The following is a 21,124-nucleotide window of genomic DNA, read 5'->3' on the forward strand; positions in this document are numbered from 1 at the left end:
ACAAATCTGCAATTGCACTGTTAAACTTTACCGGATGTCCTAATACTCAGAGACATAATGCAATAGATCTTAAAACTTAATTACCATTTGACAAAACCTTAAACCACTTTACTAATACCAGTAAAAACATGTTTCGGATCATTTCCGGTCCTTTAAATATATCTATGCAGATTTACCAGTCATTCAAATCAACCATATCAAAAACACATCCACAAAATCATTCACCACTTGACACAATGATTTTTCACGTGGAAACCCAAATGGGAAAAACCACAGTGGGGATGAATACCCACAAGTATTTTGAACTCTTCTCAAGTTCGCCTTGTTAAAAGCTTATACAATAATGTCCTCTTAGGAACAGATCCAGTTAAGGGATTGACTATAAATACCTTGTTAAAGGTAACCTCGGTGGAGGATTTCAAATCCAAGCTAATGGATCACCCAGTTAGAGGATTTCAACAAGAAGCCTGTTAAAGCTTACCCGATAAAGGGATTTAACTATTGTAATGGTTAGAGAACAACAGGTTCTTGACTGATCTGGAAATAGAACTTCCTTGATTAATCAGATCATTTATTGCTTTTGTTTGCCTTCACAACATTCTGCAAACACACCTCCTAGTTCGGCAACAATCACTCACACTTAACCAAATTGCCAACACTTCATTGAAACAAATCATCGACCTTATAAGCAAATACATTAGGTTGGTAATACAAGACAAACCCTACAAATCTCATAGAGATTACAAACATATCGGTTCAATCTTAACCGTTAGATTACATTCTTCTAGGCATCTTCAACTGTTCCTGGATCACCACACATTGAATCTTGTAACTCATCACGCGTTTTTCACTTCATGTTATGCATCTGATCATTCCCAAGATAAACGGTTACCTTCACGCGCCAAAACCATTTTGAAACTCATCACGTGCATAATGTTTATGTGGCATCTTCATCACCGATCATCATTCGGTCATAGATCAGCACAACCGATCTCCAAACTTCATTGGTGAGGTTTCTGCATCTCAACTAGTTAGGGTTACCGGTTGATCTTCACTGCATCAACACCGGTTGCTTTACTGCATCGTTACCAGTAGCTATACGTGCTTCATTACCGCTTGCTATTGACATCAATGACAACACTATATCTATCCAATGCAATCTTCATGCAATGCCAACATTCTCCCCCTTTGGCATTGATGGCAATACAAATATCAATACCAATGTATTGTCATGATTGAGAGTAAAGCACATACACAAGTATAGGAATCCTGGTTTACATTTTCAAATCATATTTTGTTCTTCAACTGTATCTACATATCATTAGCGGGTAACTGGCTATCAATCATATACAGTTCTTCTCCCCCTTTGACAACAATGCCAAAGTGAAGGTAAAACATTCTGGTTCTTATCCATGCTTCACCGATCTACAATTAACTGCTCCCCCTGTGAAGTAGCTCCATTCGTCACCAATCCTTCATCAAGATTTTCAATAGGCTCCGGGATTGATGGCTTCCCTTTCTTCTTAATTGACTTCATGTAAGGGTACAACCCCTAACTTACCTCTAAGGTAATCAAATGTAGCCTTAGGTAGAGGTTTAGTAAAAATATCTCCCAGTTGTTCCTTAGTGGAAACATGTTCTAGTGACACATCCTTGCTTTGAACTTTCTCTCTCAGAAAATGATACTTCAACTCTATATGTTTTTTCCTAACATGCAACACCGGGTTCTTTGAAATATTTATAGCAATGATGTTATCACAGAAAATTCTTACCAGTTCTGATATCTTCAGCTTGAAACCTTCCAGTATGTGTTTCATCCAGATTGCTTGTGTACAATTCATGTAAGTTGCAACATACTCAGCTTTTACTGTTGATTGAGAGATACAACTTTGTTTCTTGCTGCTCCAAGACACTAATCTGCCTCCAAAAAAAAATGTGCCTCCTGTTGTACTCTTCCTATCATCAATATTGTCTGCCCAATCTGCATCAATATAGACCTCTCAAATTCACCTACATATGGATACCATAATCTATAGTGCCTTTCAGGTATCTAAAAATTCGTTTGGTTGCAACCATGAGTGACTCCTTTGGGTTTTTATGAAATCTACCAACCAATCCTACTGCATGAGCAATGTTCGGTCTGTTGTGGACAACATAATGTAGCTTACACACCATATCCTTTTCTTTTGTTAATTCATAACCATCTGGTTGTTCCATGTAGACTTCTTCCAATATTTCATTTAAAAATATTCACTTAACATCCATCTGATATACTTTAAATCCTTTCTATGCTGCAAATGCAAGTAAAGTCCTTACTCCTTCCAATCTTGCTACTAGTGCAAATGTTTCACCATAGTCTCACCTTCCTCTTGTGCATATCCTTTGCATACCAGTCTGGCTTTATTCCTGACCACTACTCCATCTTCATTCAGTTTGTTTCCAAATATCCACTTTGTACCTATTACATTCTTGTTCTTTCATCTGGTTACTAATGACCATGTATTATTCTTCTCTATCTAGTCAGGTTCTTCTTCCATTGCCTTGATCGAGTCTTCATCTGCAAAGGCTTATTTTGGAATTCTCTACTCATTGGTGGAGATCATACAAGAGTTTTCTCTTAGCCTTGTTCTAGTTAGCACACCTGCATTCTTGTCTCCAATAATCTGATCAGGGCTATGATTGAGTCTAACATAGCTTGGAATAACATGATCTTAATTTACAGGTTCTTCTTCTTCTTCACTTTCTTCATCTTCTATTGGACCTTTATTTTCCGGTTGAATTGGGGCTTCTGTGTTTTGTTCTCCAACTTTTGCTTCACCGGTTTCAGTTCCAAAAACAGTGTGTTAGGTACTTCTTCCTTCTCCTTGCTGGTTTCTTCTGATTTCTCAGGAAATTCATCAACCTGGACATTGACACTTTCAATGATCTTCTTAGTTTGGTTGTTGTAGCACTTGTAAGTTTTGCTCTTGGTGGAGTAACCAAGAAATATGCCTTCATCACTCTTCGCATCAAACTTACCAATATAATCACTTCTTTTAATAAAACATCTGCTGCTAAATATTTTGAAGTAACTGACATTAGGTGATCTACCATACTAGTATTCATAGGGTGTTTTGTCTTTACTTCTTTTAACCAATATCTGGTTCATTGTGTAAAGAGTTGTGCTGACAGCTTATCTCCAAAATGTCTTAGCAACACCTCCTTGATTGTCATGATTGAGAGTCAAGCACATACACAGGTATCGGAATCTTGGTTTACATTTTCAAATCATAGTTTGTCCTTCAACTGTATCTACATATCTTCAGCTAGTAACTGGCTATCAATCATTTACAGTTCTTCTCCCCCTTTGACAACAATGTCAAAGTGAAGGTAAACCATTATGGTTCTCATCCTTGCTTCACTGATCTGCAATTAGTTGTTCCCCCTATGGAGTAGCTCCATTCGTCACCAATTCTTCTTCAATATTTTCAATAGGCTCCGATATTGATGGCTTCCCTATCTTCTTAATTGACTTCATGTAGGGGTACAACCCCTAACTTACCTCTAAGGTAATCAAATGTAGCCTTAGGTAGAGGTTCAGTAAAAATATCTACCAGTTTTTCCTTAGTGGAAACATGTTCCAGTGACACATCCTTGCTTTGAACTTTCTCTCTCAGGAAATGATGCTTCAGCTCTATATGCTTTGTCCTAGCATGCAACACCGGGTTCTTTGAAATATTTATAGCACTGGTGTTAACACAAAAAATTCTTACCGGTCCTGATATCTTCAACTTGAAACCTTCCAATATGTGTTTCATCCAGATTGGTTGTGTACAATTCATGTATGTTGCAACATACTCAACTTTTGTTGTTGATTGAGAGATACAACTTTGTTTCTTGCTGCTCCAAGACACTAATCTGACTCCAAGAAAAAATGCTCCTCTGGTTGTACTCTTCTTGTCATCAATATTGCCTGCCCAATCTGCATCGGTATAGACCTTTAAGTCAAATTCACTTGCATATGGATATCATAATCCATAATCTATAGTGCCTTTCGGGTATCTAAAAATTCTCTTGGTTACAACCATGTGTTACTCCTTTGGATTTTTCTGAAATTTGGCAACCAATCCTACTACATGAGCAATGTCCGATCTGTTGTGGACAACATAATGTAGCTTACACACCATATCCTTTTCTTATGTTAATGCATAACCATATGGTTGTTCTATGTAGACTTCTTCTTCCAATAATCTATTTAAAAATGTTGACTTAACATCCATCTGATATACTTTAAATCCTTTGTATGTTGCAAATGCAAATAAAGTCCTTACTCCTTCCAGTCTTGCTACTGGTGCAAATGTCTCACCATAGTCTTCACCTTCCTCTTGTGCATATCCTTTGCATACCAGTCTGGATTTATTCTTGACCACTACATCTTCATTCACTTTGTTTCTAAATACCCACTTTGTACCTATTACATTCTTGTTCTTTGGTCTGGGTACTAATGACTATGTATTATTCTTCTCTATTTGGTCAAGTTCTTCTTCCATTACCTTGATCCAGTCTTCATCTGCAAAGGCTTCTTTTGCAGTTCTTGGCTCAATGGTGGAGATCATACAAGAGTTTTCTCTTAGCCTTGTTCTAGTTAGCACACATGCATTCTTGCCTCCAATAATCTGATCAGGGCTATGATTGAGTCTGACATAGCTTGGTATAACATGATCTTGATTTATAGGTTCTTCTTCTTCTTCACTTTCTTCATCTTTTGTTGGACCTTCCTGTTTCGATTGAACTGGGGCTTCTGTGTTCTTTTCTCCAAATTCTGACTTCACTGGTTTCAGTTCCGAAAACAATGTGTTAGGTTCTTCTTCTTCCTTCTCCTTGTTGGTTTCTTCTGATTTCTCTGGAAATTTATCAACTCGGACATTGACACTTTCCATGATCTTCTAAGTCCGGTTGTTGTAGCACTTGTAAGCTTTGCTCTTGGTGGAGTAACCAAAAAATATGCCTTCATCACTCTTGGCATCAAACTTACCAATATAATCACTTCTTTTAATAAAAAATCTGCTACCAAATATTTTGAAGTAACTGACATTAGGTGATCTACCATACCAGTATTCATAGGGTGTTTTATCTTTACCGATTATAACCAATATCTGGTTCATTGTGTAAACAGTTGTGCTGACAGCTTCTCTCCAAAATGTCTTAGCAATACCTCCTTGAATTAACATAGTCCTAGCAGCTTCAACTATTGACCGGTTGTTCCTTTCTGCAATACCATTTTGTTGTGGTGTCCTTGGTGCAGATAGCTATCTCTTGATCCCATTGTCTTCACAGTATCTAGTGAATTCCTCTGAAGTAAATTCACCACCTTGATCAATCCTTAGACGTTTCAGCTTCCTTCCACTTTCATTCTCAACCAAGGCTCTGAATGCCTTAAATTTGCTAAAAGCTTATGTCTTATCTTTGAAAAATGTGACCCACATCATCCTTGAGCAGTCATCAGTAAATATCATGAAGTACCGATAACCTTGAATAATCCTTGTCCTCATTGGTCCACATAGGTCAATATGAACGAAATCTAGCAAATGTTCAGCTGAGAAAGATTTGCTCTTGAAGGTTGAGGATGTCATTTTCCCTAACTGGCATTCCTTGCACAAAGCATTCACCGGTTTGTCCAACTGTGTCAAACCTCTTACTGATTTTGACTTGCTGACTCTTACAATGTTATCAAAAATTTGCATGGCAAAACCTCTGATGCCAAAGCCAACTATCTTCTACTTTTGCAATCAAACAACTATTGACTTTAGAGTTTAGGTGAAATAAGTAACTTGTGGTTTGTTTGCCGGTTGCAATTAGTTCACTTTTGCTTCCAAAGATCTTGCAAACTCCATTCTTAAATTCCAACAAGTAACCTTTGTCATTGAGTTGAGCAACACTCAAAAGATTGTGTTTCAGACCTTCAACCCAGTAGACATCATCTGCACTACTCTTACCATTCAAGGAGATGGGTCCTTTCCCTTTCACCATACAAGGAGAGCCATTCTCAAATCTCACAACACCTCCATCAAACTCTTTCAATGTTAGAAACTTGATCCGTTCATTGGTCATGTGGTGTGAACAACCACTATATATAATCCAGTCATCTAAACTATCTAAGTGAGAGACCAATGCCTTCTGATCTGATATCTCTTCTTTGATAGCAACAAAGACAATGTCTTCATTTGCATCACCCTCGGATTCTTCATCAGTAATACCTCCATCCACTGCAATGAGACAATCTATTTTTTCTTTTCCTTTATACTTCTTATATTTCTCTCGTTTTTGCTCATCATCTCCAGTATGATAGTTAGCAGCAATATGTCCTATCCGGTTACATGCAAAACATTTCAAAGCTAGTTTACCTCTCTACTTATTGGTACCTCTAGGTAACTGCTTGGCTGACAATGCTTCAAGTTCCATCAGACTATCATCATCATCTATCTCTTTGTTGGATCTGGATTCATGACTGTAACTAGCTTCTCCTCTTTTCCTTACAGGTGAGGTTGAGACTGAGGCTTTAAATGCAGATTCTGACCTCTAAACACTTCCATCAAAACCATTTAATTCAAAAGCAGTCAATTTACCAATGATAGAGTCAAGAGTTACCTTGTCTTGTCAATAGATTTGAGTTCTTGAATAGTTGCAACTCTTATAGCGTAGACCAGTAGAAGGGTTCTCAACACCTTGCTAACCATAGTGGCATCCTCCATTGTACCTCCAACATTTTTTATTTCTCCAACTATTTCCTTGATTCTCTGACCATATTGTTGAATGTTTTAACATTCAACCATTTGCATATCATCAAATTTTCCTCTGAGACTCTCTTCCTTGGCAATCTTTACATGCTCATCACCGCCATATATTTCTTTCAGTTTCTTCCAAACTTCATATGGAGTCTCCAATCCATGAACGTCAACATACTCTGAATCGGACAAGATACTGATGCTGGCCTCCAATGCTTGATTGTTCTCTTGTTGCTCCTTCTTCTGATCATCTGTCAGAATTCCACTAGGCAAGTTATACTTAATAATAACCTAATCCCAATACTGACTTCCTAAGCTCTTGATGTAAATCTTCATCCTATCACTCCAGATTTTGTAGTTATCTCTAAACTTCAGACCTTCTCTCTTCATCATTTTCTCCTAGACCTTTTCCTCAATTTGTTAAGCTTAAATTCAAGAGGACCTGGAATCCTTTGATACCAATTGATAATATGATGATAAAGATCTGGTCAACTACTGAGAGGGGGGGTGAATCAGTAGATAGAAAATAAACTAAACTTTCACCAAACAAACTTTCAACTCTGAATCAATTCATAAAGTATATCGGTTTAGACACTCAGACAAATCTGCAACTGCACTTTTAAACTTTACCAGATGTCCTAATACTCAGAGACATAATGCAACAGATCTTGAAACTTAATTACCATTTGACAAAACCTTAAACCACTTTACTAATACCAGTAAAAACATGTTTCGGATCATTTCCGATCCTTCAAATATATCTATGCAGATTTACCAGTCATTCAAATCAACCATATCAAAAACACATCCACAAAATCATTCACCACTTGACACAATGATTTTTCACGTGGAAACCCAAATGGGAAAAACCACAGTGGGGATGAATACCCACAAGTATTTTGAACTCTTCTGAAGTTCGCCTTCTTAGGAGCCAAGCCTTGTTAAAATCTTATACAATAATGTCCTGTTAGGAACAGATCCGATTAAGGACCACCCGGTTAAGGGAATGACTACAAATACCCTGTTAAAGGTGACCTCGGTGGAGGATTTCAAATCCAAGCTAATGGATCACCTGGTTAGAGGATTTCAACAAGAAGTCTGTTAAAGCTTACCCGGTTAAGGAATTTAACTGTTGTAATGGTTAGAGAACATGTTCTTAACTGATCTGGAAATAGCACTTCCTTGCTTAATCAGATCCTTTATCGCTCCTCTTTGCCTTCACAACATTCTGCAGACACACCTCCTAGTTTGGCAACAATCACTCACACACTTAACCAAATTGCCAACACTTCATTGAAACTAATCATTAACCTTATAAGCAAATACATTAGGTCAATAATACAACACAAACCCTACAAATGTTATAGAGATGACAAACATATTGGTTCAATCGTAACCGTTAGATTACATGCAATCAACATTACATTCTTCTAGGCATCTTCAACCGTTCCTGGATCACCGCACATTAAATCTTGTAACTCATCACACGTTTTTCACTTCATTCTATGCATTTGATCATTCCCAAGATAAATGGTTATCTTCACATGCCAAAATCATTTTGAAACTCATCACGTGCATCATGCTTACGTGGCATATTCATCACCGATCATCATTCGGTCATAGATCATCATAACCGATCTCCAAACTTCATCGGTTAGGGTTCTGCATCTCAACTGGTTAGGGTTATCAATTGATCTTCACTGCATCAACACCGGTTGCTTTACTACATCATTACCGGTAGCTATACGTGCTTCATTACCGGTTGCTATTGACATCAATGACAACACTATACTTCTCCAATGAAATCTTCATGCAATGCGAACATTCTCCCCCTTTGGCATTGATGGCAATACAAATATCAATACCAAGGTATTGTCATGATTGAGAGTAAAGCACATACACAAGTATAGGAATCCTGGTTTACATTTTCAAATCATATTTTGTCCTTCAACTGTATCTACATATCATTAGCAGGTAACTGGCTATCAATCATATACAGTTCTTCTCTCCCTTTGACAACAATGCCAAAGTGAAGGTAAACCATTCTGGTTCTCATCCATGCTTCACCAATCTACAATTAGTTGCTCCCCCTGTGTAGTAGCTCCATTTGTCACTAATCCTTCTTCAAGATTTTCAATAGGCTTTGGGATTGATGGCTTCCCTCTCTTCTTAATTGACTTCATGTAAGGGTACAACCCCTAACTTACCTCTAAGGTAATCAAATGTATCCTTAGGTAGAGGTTTAGTAAAAATATATCCCAGTTGTTCCTTAGTGGAAACATGTTCTAGTGACACATCCTTGCTTTGAACTTTCTCTCTCAGGAAATGATACTTCAACTCTATATGTTTTTTCCTAACATGCAACACCGGGTTCTTTGAAATATTTATAGCAATGATGTTATCACAGAAAATTCTTACCGGTTCTGATATCTTCAGCTTGAAACCTTCCAATATGTGTTTCATCCAAATTGCTTGTGTACAATTCATGTAAGTTGCAACATACTTAGCTTTTACTATTGATTGAGAGATACAACTTTGTTTCTTGCTGCTCCAAGACACTAATCTGCCTCCAAGAAAAAATGCACCTCCCCGTTGCACTCTTCCTATCATCAATATTGTCTGCCCAATCTACATCAATATAGACCTCTAAGTCAAATTCACCTACATATGGATACCATAATCTATAGTGCCTTTCAGGTATCTAAAAATTCGTTTGGTTGCAACCATGAGTGACTCCTTTGGGCTTTTATGAAATCTGCCAACCAATCCTATTGCATGAGAAATGTTCGGTCTGTTGTGGACAACATAATGTAGCTTACACACCATATCCTTTTCTTTTGTTAATTCATAACCATCTAGTTGTTCCATGTAGACTTCTTCTTCCAATATTTCATTTAAAAATATTCACTTAACATCCATCTAATATACTTTAAATCCTCTCTATGTTGCAAATGCAAGTAAAGTCCTTACTCCTTCCAATCTTGCTACTGGTGCAAATGTCTCACCCTAGTCTCACCTTCCTCTTGTGCATATCCTTTGCATACCAGTCTGGCTTTATACCTGACCACTACTCCATCTTCATTCAGTTTGTTTCTAAATACCCACTTTGTACCTATTACATTCTTGTTCTTTCATCTAGTTACTAATGACCATGTATTATTCTTCTCTATCTAGTCAGGTTCTTCTTCCATTGCCTTGATCGAGTCTTCATCTGCAAAGGCTTATTTTGGAATTCTCTACTCATTGGTGGAGATCATACAAGAGTTTTCTCTTAGCCTTGTTCTAGTTAGCACACCTGCATTCTTGTCTCCAATAATCTGATCAGGGCTATGATTGAGTCTGACATAGCTTGGAATAACATGATCTTAATTTACAAGTTCTTCTTCTTCTTCACTTTCTTCATCTTCTATTGGACCTTTATGTTTCGGTTGAACTGGGGCTTCTGTGTTTTGTTCTCCAACTTCTGGCTTCACTGGTTCCGGTTCCAAAAACAGTGTGTTAGGTACTTCTTCATTCTCCTTGCTGGTTTCTTCTGATTTCTCAGGAAATTCATCAACTCAGACATTGACACTTTCAATGATCTTCTTAGTTTGGTTGTTGTAGCACTTGTAAGTTTTGCTCTTGGTGGAGTAACCAAGAAATATGCCTTCATCACTCTTCGCATCAAACTTACCAATATAATCACTTCTTTTAATAAAACATCTGCTACTAAATATTTTGAAGTAACTGACATTAGGTGATCTACCATACCAGTATTCATAGGGTGTTTTGTCTTTACCTCTTTTAACCAATATCTGGTTCATTGTGTAAAGAGTTGTGCTGATAGCTTCTCTGCAAAATGTCTTAACAACACCTCCTTGAATTAACATAGTCCTAGCAGCTTCAACTACTAACCGGTTGTTCCTTTCTGCAATACCATTCTACTGTGGTGTCCTTGGTGCAGATAGCTATCTTTTCATCCCATTGTCTTCACAGTATCTAGTGAATTCCTTTGAAGTAAATTCACCACCTTCATCAGTCCTCAGGCATTTCAGCTTCCTTCCACTTTCACTCTCAACCAAGGCTCTTAATGCCTTACATTTGCTAAAAGCTTATGTCTTATCTTTCAAGAATGTGACCCACATCATCCTTGAGCAGTCATCGGTAAATATCATGAAGTATCGATAACCTTGAATACTCCTAGTCCTTATTGGTCCACATAGGTCAGTATGAACCAAATCTAGCAAATGTCCAGCTAAGAAAGATTTGCTCTTGAAGGTTGACGATGTCATTTTCCCTTACTGACATTCCTTGCACAAAGCATTCACCGGTTTGTCCAACAGTGGCAAACCTTTTACTGATTTTGACTTGCTGACTCTTACAATGTCATCAAAATTCACATGGCAAAACCTCTAATGCCAAAGCCAACTATCTTCTACTTTTGCAATCAAACAACTATTGACTTTAGAGTTTAAGTGAAATAAGTTACCTCTGGTTTGATTGCCGGTTGCAATCAGTTCACCTTTGCTTCCAAAGATCTTGCAAACTCTATTCTTGAATTCCAATGGGTAACCTTTGTCATTGAGTTGAGCAACACTCAAAAGATTGTGTTTCAGACCTTCAACCGAGTAGATATCATCTACACTAAACTCTTTCAATGTTAGAAACTTGATCCGGTCACCGGTCATGTGGTGTGAACAACCACTGTCTATAATCCAATCTATCTAAGTGAGAGAGCAATGCCTTCTGATCTGATATCTCTTCTTTCATAGCAACAAAGACAATGTCTTCATTTCCATCACCCTCAGATTCTTCATCAGTAATACCTACCTCCATCCACTGCAATGAGACAATCTCTTTTTCTTTTTCCTTTATACTTCCTATATTTCTTTCATTTTTGCTCATTATCTCCATTAGGATAGTTAGCAGCAATATGTCCTATCCGGTTACATGTAAAACATTTCAAATGTAGTTTACCTCTATACTTACCAATACCTCTAGGTAACTGCTTGGTCAGCAATGCTTCAAGTTCCATTAGACTGTCATCATCATCTATCTCTCTGTTGGATCTAGATTCATGACTGTAACTAGCTTCTCTGCTTTTCCTTAGCGGTGGGGTTGAGCCTGAGGCTTTAAATGCAAATTCTGACCTCTAAACACTTCCATCAAAACCATTTAATTCAAAAGCAGTCAATTTACCAATGATAGAGTCAAGAGTTACCTTTGTCTTGTCAATAGATTTGAGTTCTTGAATAGATGCAACTCTAATAGCGTAGACCGGTAGAAGGGTTCTCAACACCTTGCTAACCATAGTGGCATCCTCCACTATACCTCCAACACTTTTGATTTCTCCAACTATTTCCTTGATTCTCTGACCATACTGTTGAATGTTTTCACCTTCAGCCATTCACATATCATCAAATTTTCCTCTGAGACTCTCTTCCTTGGAAATATTTACATGGTCATCACCGCCATAGATTTCTTTTGGTTTCTTCCAAACTTCATATGCAGTCTCCAATCCATGAACATCAACATACTCTGAATCAGACAAGGTACTGATGATGGCCTCTAATGCTTGATTGTTCTCTTGTTGTTGCTCCTTCTGATCATCTGTCAGAATTCCACTAGGCAAGTTATACTTAGTAATAACCTGATCCCAATACTAACTTCCTAAGCTCTTGATGTAAATCTTCATCCTATCACTCCAGATTTTGTAGTTATCTCTATTAAACTTCGAACCTTCTCTCTTCTTAATTTTCTCCTAGATCTTTTTCTCAAGTTATTAAGCTTAAACTCAAGAGGAGCTGGAATGCTCTGATACCAAATGATAATATGATGAAACTATAAAGATCTGGTCAACTACTGAGAGGGGGGGGGGGTGAATCAGTAGATAGAAAATAAACTAAACATTTCACCAAACAAACTTTCAACTCAAAATCAACTCATAAAGTATATCGATTTAGACACTCAGACAAATATGCAACTGCACTGTTAAACTTTACCGGTTGTCCTAATACTCGGTGACATAATGCAACAATCTTGAAACTTAATTACCATTTGACAAAACCTTAAGCCACTTTACTAATACCAGTAAAAACATGTTTCAGATCATTTCCGGTCATTCAAATATATCTATGCAGATTTACCAGTCATTCAAATCAACCATATCAAAAACACATCCACAAAATCATTCACCACTTGAAACAATGATTTTTCACGTGGAAACCCAAATGGGAGAAACCACAATGGGGATGAATACCCACAAGTATTTTGAACTCTTCTGAAGTTCGCCCTGTTAGGAGCCAAGTCTTGTTAGAAGCTTATACAATAATGTCCTATTAGGAAGAGATTTGGTTAAGGACCACTCGGTTAAGGGATTGACTACAAATACCCTGTTAAAGGTAACCTTGGTGGAGGATTTCAAATCCAATCTAATGGATCACCTGGTTAGAGTATTTCAACAACAACCATGTTAAAGCTTACCCGGTTAAGCGATTGAATTGTTGTAATGGTTAGAGAACAACACGCTCTTGACTAATCTGGAAATAGCACTTCCTTTCTTAATCAGATCCTTTATTGCTCCGCTCTACCTTCACAACATTATGCAAACACACCTCCAAGTTCAGCAACAATCACTCACACACTTAACCAAATTGCCAACACTTCATTGAAACAAATCATCAACCTTATAAGCAAATACATTAGGTCGGTAATACAACACAAACCCTACAAATCTCATAGAGATTACAAACATATTGGTTCAATCTTGACCGTTATATTGCATGCAATCAACATTGCATTCTTCTAGGCATATTCAACCGTTCCTGGATCACCGCACATTGAATCATGTAACTCATCACACGTTTTTCACTTCATGCTATGCATTTGATCATTCCCAAGATAAACGGTTATCTTCACGCACCAAAACCATTTTGAAACTCATCACATGCATCATGCTTACGTGGCATCTTCATCACCGATCATCATTCGGTCATAGATCATCACAACCGATCTCCAAACTTCATCGGTTAGGGTTCTGCATCTCAACTAGTTAGGGTTACTGGTTGATCTTCACTACATCAACATTGGTTGCTTTACTGCATCATTACCGGTAGCTATACGTGCTTCATTACCGGTTGCTATTGACATCAATGACAACACTATACTTCTCCAATGCAATCTTCAATCAATGCCAACACAAAACCATCCAGACGAAGACAATGGCACACACCCGAGAGAAACAAAAGCTTCCAAAATTCATGGGAGATGGATCGGAGGACCCCGTACAACATTGTAAGACATGCATAACCATCTGGGAGGCAAATGACCAAGACAACCAGTATTACTGGTTGAAGTCATTTTCGGCCACCCTTCGAGGGATAGCAATTGACTGGTACACGGACCTTGATGCTCAACATAAAACATCATGGAACAATTTGAAGAAGGCCTTCTAGGAGGATTTCAAACTCCTATGTGACGACAATGAAATTGTGGCAGAGATTTACAATACCGAGTAGGGAAAAAGTGAAAGTGTCTGGGGTTATAACCGAAGGTTGAAGGAACTACTGAACAAAATGGAGAACCATCTGGTAGATGGGCTAAAGAAGAGATGGTTTGTCGAAGGGTTGGTACCATCCCTCAAATGGAAGATGAAGGTGGTCTCTCTGCGGTCATATGACGAAGCTTACAACCGAGCGATGGATATTGAAAGTGAGAGCAAAAATTCGAAGGGGAAACAGAGGGCAAGTGACGATAACAATACGAACAGAAGTAGAGACGACGAGTCCAAAACCGTACAAGCTCTTCGGAAGGACATGTTGTGAATGATGAAGAAGTTAAAGATTGATAAAGAAAGTGGCAGAGACGACAAGGAACTTTGGTGCACCGACTGTAAGGCAAAAGGGCATACGAAGGGGACATGTTCAAAGAAAGCTTTTTGTGACATCTGTCAGGTACTAAGCCATTCCACCAAGGAATGTTCGTACAATTTAAAAACACGGATCACACAAGTGCTCTACACTCAAGGCGAGCAAGCTACTCCACCAGTCACACCACCTAAACAATCAACAAACTCAGAGGCTTCACTAGGAAGATACCGTAATAATCGGCGCGGAAACAACCATTCCAATAGTAACACACCAAGGAGTAAAATTCAATACGATGCAAAAGGGCAGCCCATGATCCAATGTCGGAAATGTAATGAGTGGGGCCACTTTGCTCAAGAATGTCAGAACGGGAACAATGGTGGAGGTTTGTTGTGCAAATGGTGTGGTCCTAGAAACCATGAGGACACTGACTGCCCCAAACAGAAGGGAGTAAACATGTTGGACATAAAGGAGCCAAACGAGGAGGTACTCGCAATCACAAGATTGCAAAGTAAGAAGGCAGTATACCCCAATCCCCATACGAAGGAGAGACTCTAGGAAGCAAAGGCTTATGTGGAGCTGGCGATGGTGGAAGAGCGTAGGGCCTCACACAATACTGCTAGTACCCCACTCCATCCAGAGTCCAAGAAAATCATTATCAAACAGATGTTGCAAACCACTGTACCCATACGCGTGTCTGACATTCTGCAAACAATGCCACAATTGAAGATGGTTATTACAAACATAGTCGGTGACAACACTACCAACTAGGAACATCGTCAAATGGAAGCAAAACCATCTGGCACAGACCCCATGGTGGCAACAAAATTACTTGGTACGTCTACTACAGACCCACACTGCTCACCGTAAGCATTGGTTGGAAGTCGGTCATGGTCGAGATGGAGATAATGGTACATAAATTGACCAACACCATTGTTGACGACGGCTCCGAAGTGAACGTGTTATCAGAGGAGACATGGAGAGGTCTGGGCAAGCCAACTCTCGGGCCACCAACATTCCACCTGGTCGGTGTCGACCAGCATGGAATCAAGCCCCTAGGGACACTCATGCCACAAAAAGTTGTTGTCGGTACCCAACACTTTTTCCTTGACTTTGTGGTCATACCATTGGAGAAGAAGGCCTATGACACCCTTCTGGGAAGGGGTTGGCTAATTATGGTGAAGGCGAACCACAACTGGAAGAAAAACACACTCTCCATTGAGAGTGAAGGTCGGAAGTACGTGATCAACTTGAGGAATCAAGTCATAAGCGAGGAATCGGCATCCTCTGATTCGCACTCAAATGACTCACACAATTGGGAATGGGGCTCACAAAAAGGTCGGGAAAGGATGGACCCTGATAACGAGGGGGTTTTGGAACTAGAGGGATGCTTAGAGGATGAAACAAGTTCCCTCGTCGAACTCTTCCATTGGTAGATGGAAGACTATGAAGTATTTCACCCCGATTGCCACATGTTGCAAATCTGCGAGATCGGGGAATCAAGTGCAAGTACGGAAGATGCAACTTTTCCTTCAGAATATGGGGAGTACTGTGAAGGGTGTGGAAGTTGGACAAGATCCAAGGATATGAGTAGTTGCACATTTGAGATGTTTGTATGTGTTTTTGTGTTATGCAAACCAGTTTCTTGGAAGCCTCCAAGCTCAAGGATGGACTTTCTTGCAAATCCTAGGATTGATTGGTGACCTATCCTTAGTCGTGTGAGGCTTGTAGTCTCTATTATATGTAGATCGTAGTTATATTTTGAACATGAACTTCATGGAGGAAACTCACTATGTAAGATATTCTATCTTTAAACCTATTGTTAAAGGATTTGTAATATGAAAACTTTGAGTTGATATTATTAATTGTAATTATAATGAAGAAATGTAAATGAGAGCATTACTTCAATGAGTATTGTATGTAAAATTGATTTAAAAGTTGTGCATTTTTGTTTTTCTCACTTGAGCAATTCATTATTTTGAAATGGAAGGTAGCAATGTTTTGACTAAAAATTTTAATTGGTCAACTGGGTTAGCCTATTTTTTGGACATGCCATTCAAAACCAAATACTAGAAAAACCCACTAAATTTTAACTCTTAATTTTATGTATATAATTCTCTATGATTAAATTTATAAGACAATTTTACAACCATTTACTGTTTGAAATAGAAGACAGCAGTGTTTTGACCATAACTTTTAATTGGTTGATTCAGTTCACCTAATTTTCAGATAATTTTTTCTAAGCTAAGTATTAAAAAACCCTTTAAAATTTATCTCTAAATTATTTATATAATTCTCTATAGATAAATCTAATCAAATAATCCACAAGAATGTTGATTTTTCTTAAAAAGACTGTTATATAAGCTAAGTATTAAAAAACCCTTTAAAATTTATCTCTAAATTATTTCTATAATTCTCTATAGATAAATCTAATCAAATAATCCACAAGAATGTTGATTTTTCTTAAAAAGACTGTTATATAGATCTTTAGACCTTTTTTGTTCATAATTAATTATGAATTTTGTAAAACAATTTCTATGTTTTGTAATACTTTAAATCTTCTTTCCATTCCATATTAGAAATCAAAAAATGTTTTAATTTTATCAAGTTATGATAATTTTACTCCACACTATAATTGTGTGATTACAGCCTTAATTTGCATGATGAAACTAAACCAAATGTATTATTGAAAAGATCTAACTCACTTGCATTCATATTCTGCATGGAAGTTTACTTGAGTGGCTATAATGATAGTCTTTATACCAAAGCTATTTCTATAATAGTCTTTATACCAAAGCTATTTCTATAAGCTTTTGTGGATATCCTTGAATCATATTTTCAATCACAAAATTTGTTGAGTTTTAGGTCCAATTATTTTAATTGATATGCTTTATTGCCGTGTCTTCTCTTTTGCATTGTGCTTAACTTGTAAATGGTAGGCCATTGTGAACAATGGCAACACCCCGATTTCTCCCATTGGTAATTTATTATTTTACATTATTGTTGTTTAGGGTTTGATTATGTCTCACCTTGATATTTTAGTAGAATGGATTATTACAATTCTAATAATTTTGCAATATTAACACTATGATATTTTGGTAGAATGGATTATTACAATTTTAATAAGATTAAATGGAATAGCTATAATTGTATTATGAATATATCTTAACAAGAGGTGATCTCTTATTCCTAAGTTTTGGTTATTATGTATACTCACACTTAGCTAATATTGAGAAGAAGAAGAAAAAAGGTGCAAGACGTCAAATACCCTGAGTTCATGGGGAAGAGGAGACCTACAATATCGTGGACTATACTTCAGGTGCAAGTTTAGCAAATTTGGTAACTAAAAATTATGCAAAATTTAATACTACGTTTTGCCACAACATATCTAAATACTATAATTAAAAAATAAAATAAGTTATTGCAATTCTTTCCTTGCTCTTTGGTTTACGATTAAAACTGGTAAAATAAGATTAATGGGTAAATGATGGGTTTAGCTTCTTAGTATTCAATTAGTTAGCTATATATTATATAGCTAACTAATCTCTTATTTTGCGGCTTGTTTAATTGCCATGAGTTTATGTTGATTTATTTGTTATGTGTTATCTTTTATGTTTTAATTGCAAGGTTAAACAATAAGAAGTAAACTAGAAAATAGTTGTAACTATCCATAAGCTTCATGAATTTATTATTTTTGTTGTAAATCAAAGTTTTGGTCGAAACATTTTACATCAATTTTATTTAATTACAAATCGAGCTTAAAGACTATTAAAATAATGCATGCTTGGTTAAATACATTATTAAATTATGTTTGTTTTATGGACTTTTAGATTAGTTGAATTGTTGTACATCAATGAAATTTATCGCTTCCTCTTAGGAAGCTTAGAGAGAAGATGCTCATGTGAGCTTTTCTTTTCACGATGCCATACATAATAATGTTGACATCATATTAGATTATCTTTGCTTATCTAAGGTGTTATAAATGAGGTTCCATCACATCTATTTTTGTTATCGTTTTTCTTTGATAGTGGTGTGCCCCCATTCAAATTACAAGTACAAAAATGTTGAGTGTACATAAATTCACTATGATTAGTAGTATAACCCAAAGTTACGAGACTCGGACTTGGCTCGAACTCGACAAGTATGACTCAACTCGAGACTTGGCAAAAAACTTGATGAAGACTCAACAAAGTGAAAAACCCAAGGAATTTAGAGATTTTTAAGGATTTAAAACTTGTTTCATGCACCCATTATTAAATAAACCTTAAAGACACGATAACATCATAAAATAGAAGCTAATTTGATCACATCCACAAGTATACATTGATCACATAAGTATAAGAGCAAATTGTAGCTGAAGGAAATAGCACACTTAGATATATAAATATTGTCAAATGTATGCAACACTCATGGAATATGAAATCCATGACATCAAAAGTTCCAAACCAATATCAAAACAAAAACTAGAAGTCTATGGCTCATAGGAGCCTACATCTTTCCTACTAAGGTGTCTAAGGTAGGTCCTAGATTATGTAGTAGCCATAATATTTTTTCAACTATAAATATGCAAAGATTTGCAACAAAGGATATGTATTATGTAGATTTTTATGATCATGTTGTATCATTGGCCTATTACTTGATTAGTAAGAACATTTTATGTTCTTAGTATAATTGTGTTTTGTTTCTATACTCATTTGATGGAATGGAGACGGCCTTCCGGGACCTAGTCTTGAAGTATCAAAGGACGACAGTGGTAAGGATGGAAGCCATGAAGGCCCAGCGGGATCAGGTAGTGCGGAAAGTAGAGGGTATCAGGAAAACATTGGCTCACCACATTCAGTAGAGTCAGTCACAGTTGGCTCAAGAGCACTCTCGGATTACCGTGTTGGAGGAGACAGTTGCCAAGAACATGCAGGAGTGGGAAGTAAGTGACAAGGCGAAGGATGAGCTGACAGCTAAGGTGGCAAGCTTGGAGGCTAGACTGACCAAGAAGGAGCAGCACTTGCAGGAGCAAGGACAGGAGCTTTAGAGAGCCCGCAACAAAATTGTTGAGGCTGCTCATATGGTTAAATTGGCACGAGAGCGGGAACTGGCAGCCACACAGCAACTCCAACGAGCGGGCACATCTCAGTCATCTGTACTTCCAGGGACGCCCTCTCATCCCTCTTCACATTAGTTTCAGTTGCTTCCATTTGTTTGTTGTCTGGAAGACAACTTCTTTTTTGGGGGGGGTTGATGTTAGGAATAAAACTTTTAAGTTATTGTTATGTCATTTTGTTATGTTTTGGACTCCGCCATGTGGGTTCCTGTGTCAGTTACGACAGTTGGTACCTTGGCCAATCGCTAGATAATATATATTGCCATGTAAGGGAACTCGATAATAATGTTGATGTACTGAACATTTTTGAAATGCAATAAAAAGAACATCTTTTTGCCATCCGATTGTTACTTCCATGCTCTGTAGATAATTGAAACTATTATCATATGTCTATACTTATTTATTGTTCATTCTGGGAACTTGAATAACTCACGGTGGGGAGTAAACACAATTTGAGGAAAACATGTTGATAAATGGCTTGTTAGGCACTGCCTTTTCTTCAATCTTGATAGTTATCTCTGTTCAGTGAAATTTGAAGAGGGCTATCTTAGTCTAAACAACTGTTGGTGGAGGCACAAGCATCCTAAACTTTGAAGATATTTGAGGTTATAGAAACATATGATCAACAAGGTAGGATTATTTGTTATTTAAAACCTAGTGACAAAATGTTCTACACACTTTATGGATGTTATTTTGTTATCTTTTTGTCAGATGTGTTTAAGAATGTGCAAATATGGTCATCGGGGTTTGAAGGAACAATTGAAATGGTTGAAATGTTGCCAACAGTCGAAGTCGTATAAGCTAAAAGCTTTTGTTTTTTAAGGAAATAAATAAATATTATTAGTACGGAAAGTCTGCACAGAAAATAGCTGCGATCACTCGATCATTACCTCTTTTGCCTGTGCTCCAGTATTGGCATTGTCTTTAGAACTCCCTGAATATGGATACAGTATAAGCATCCGAAAGATCTTTGACAAATGCAGTTGATTCCAGAAAACTTGAACAATCCAGAAAGTTGTTAGATCATGCAAAATCAGTGATGGTGGGTCCATATGCTGCCTTGTTAAAACTATATATATGAGCTTTGAAGTGTCATCCACAAGTTTGTTCAGGTTCTATTCTGTTTCAATACACACATTTTGGCCTCTACATCCGACACTGGAGAATTAGAGGATGGTTCAACAACTGAATGATCTGCTGAAGTATTCTTCACAAGGGCATATTGCTTTCATCTAGTGAAATTATTATTGGATTTTTCATCTGTAGGGTCAAAGCACTAATTTTGTGTGGATGGGACGACTTGCATATTGAGGCAAAATGGGCATGTTCAAAAGTCATTACAGCAAAAAAAAGATTATGTGTCTGGGCAAAGACAAGTATGCATCTTTGATATCAAACTGCCTTTCAATCCAATTGTA

At 37.3% G+C, this 21,124-nt stretch overlaps 1 protein-coding gene across 1 annotated transcript; it reads left to right on the top strand.

Moving 5' to 3' along the window:
- The first annotated feature begins 14,569 nt into the window (after positions 1-14,569).
- Positions 14,570-19,540, top strand: LOC131858785 (zinc finger protein GIS2-like). The gene is made up of 2 exons (XM_059212235.1): positions 14,570-15,119; positions 19,317-19,540. The coding sequence occupies exons 1-2, from the start codon at positions 14,570-14,572 to the stop codon at positions 19,538-19,540; spliced, it is 774 nt and encodes a 257-aa protein (XP_059068218.1).
- The last annotated feature ends 1,584 nt before the right edge of the window (positions 19,541-21,124 follow it).

The sequence above is a fragment of the Cryptomeria japonica genome, chromosome 10 (genome assembly GCF_030272615.1).
Source record: "Cryptomeria japonica chromosome 10, Sugi_1.0, whole genome shotgun sequence".
In the NCBI taxonomy this organism is placed as follows: Eukaryota; Viridiplantae; Streptophyta; class Pinopsida; order Cupressales; family Cupressaceae; genus Cryptomeria; species Cryptomeria japonica.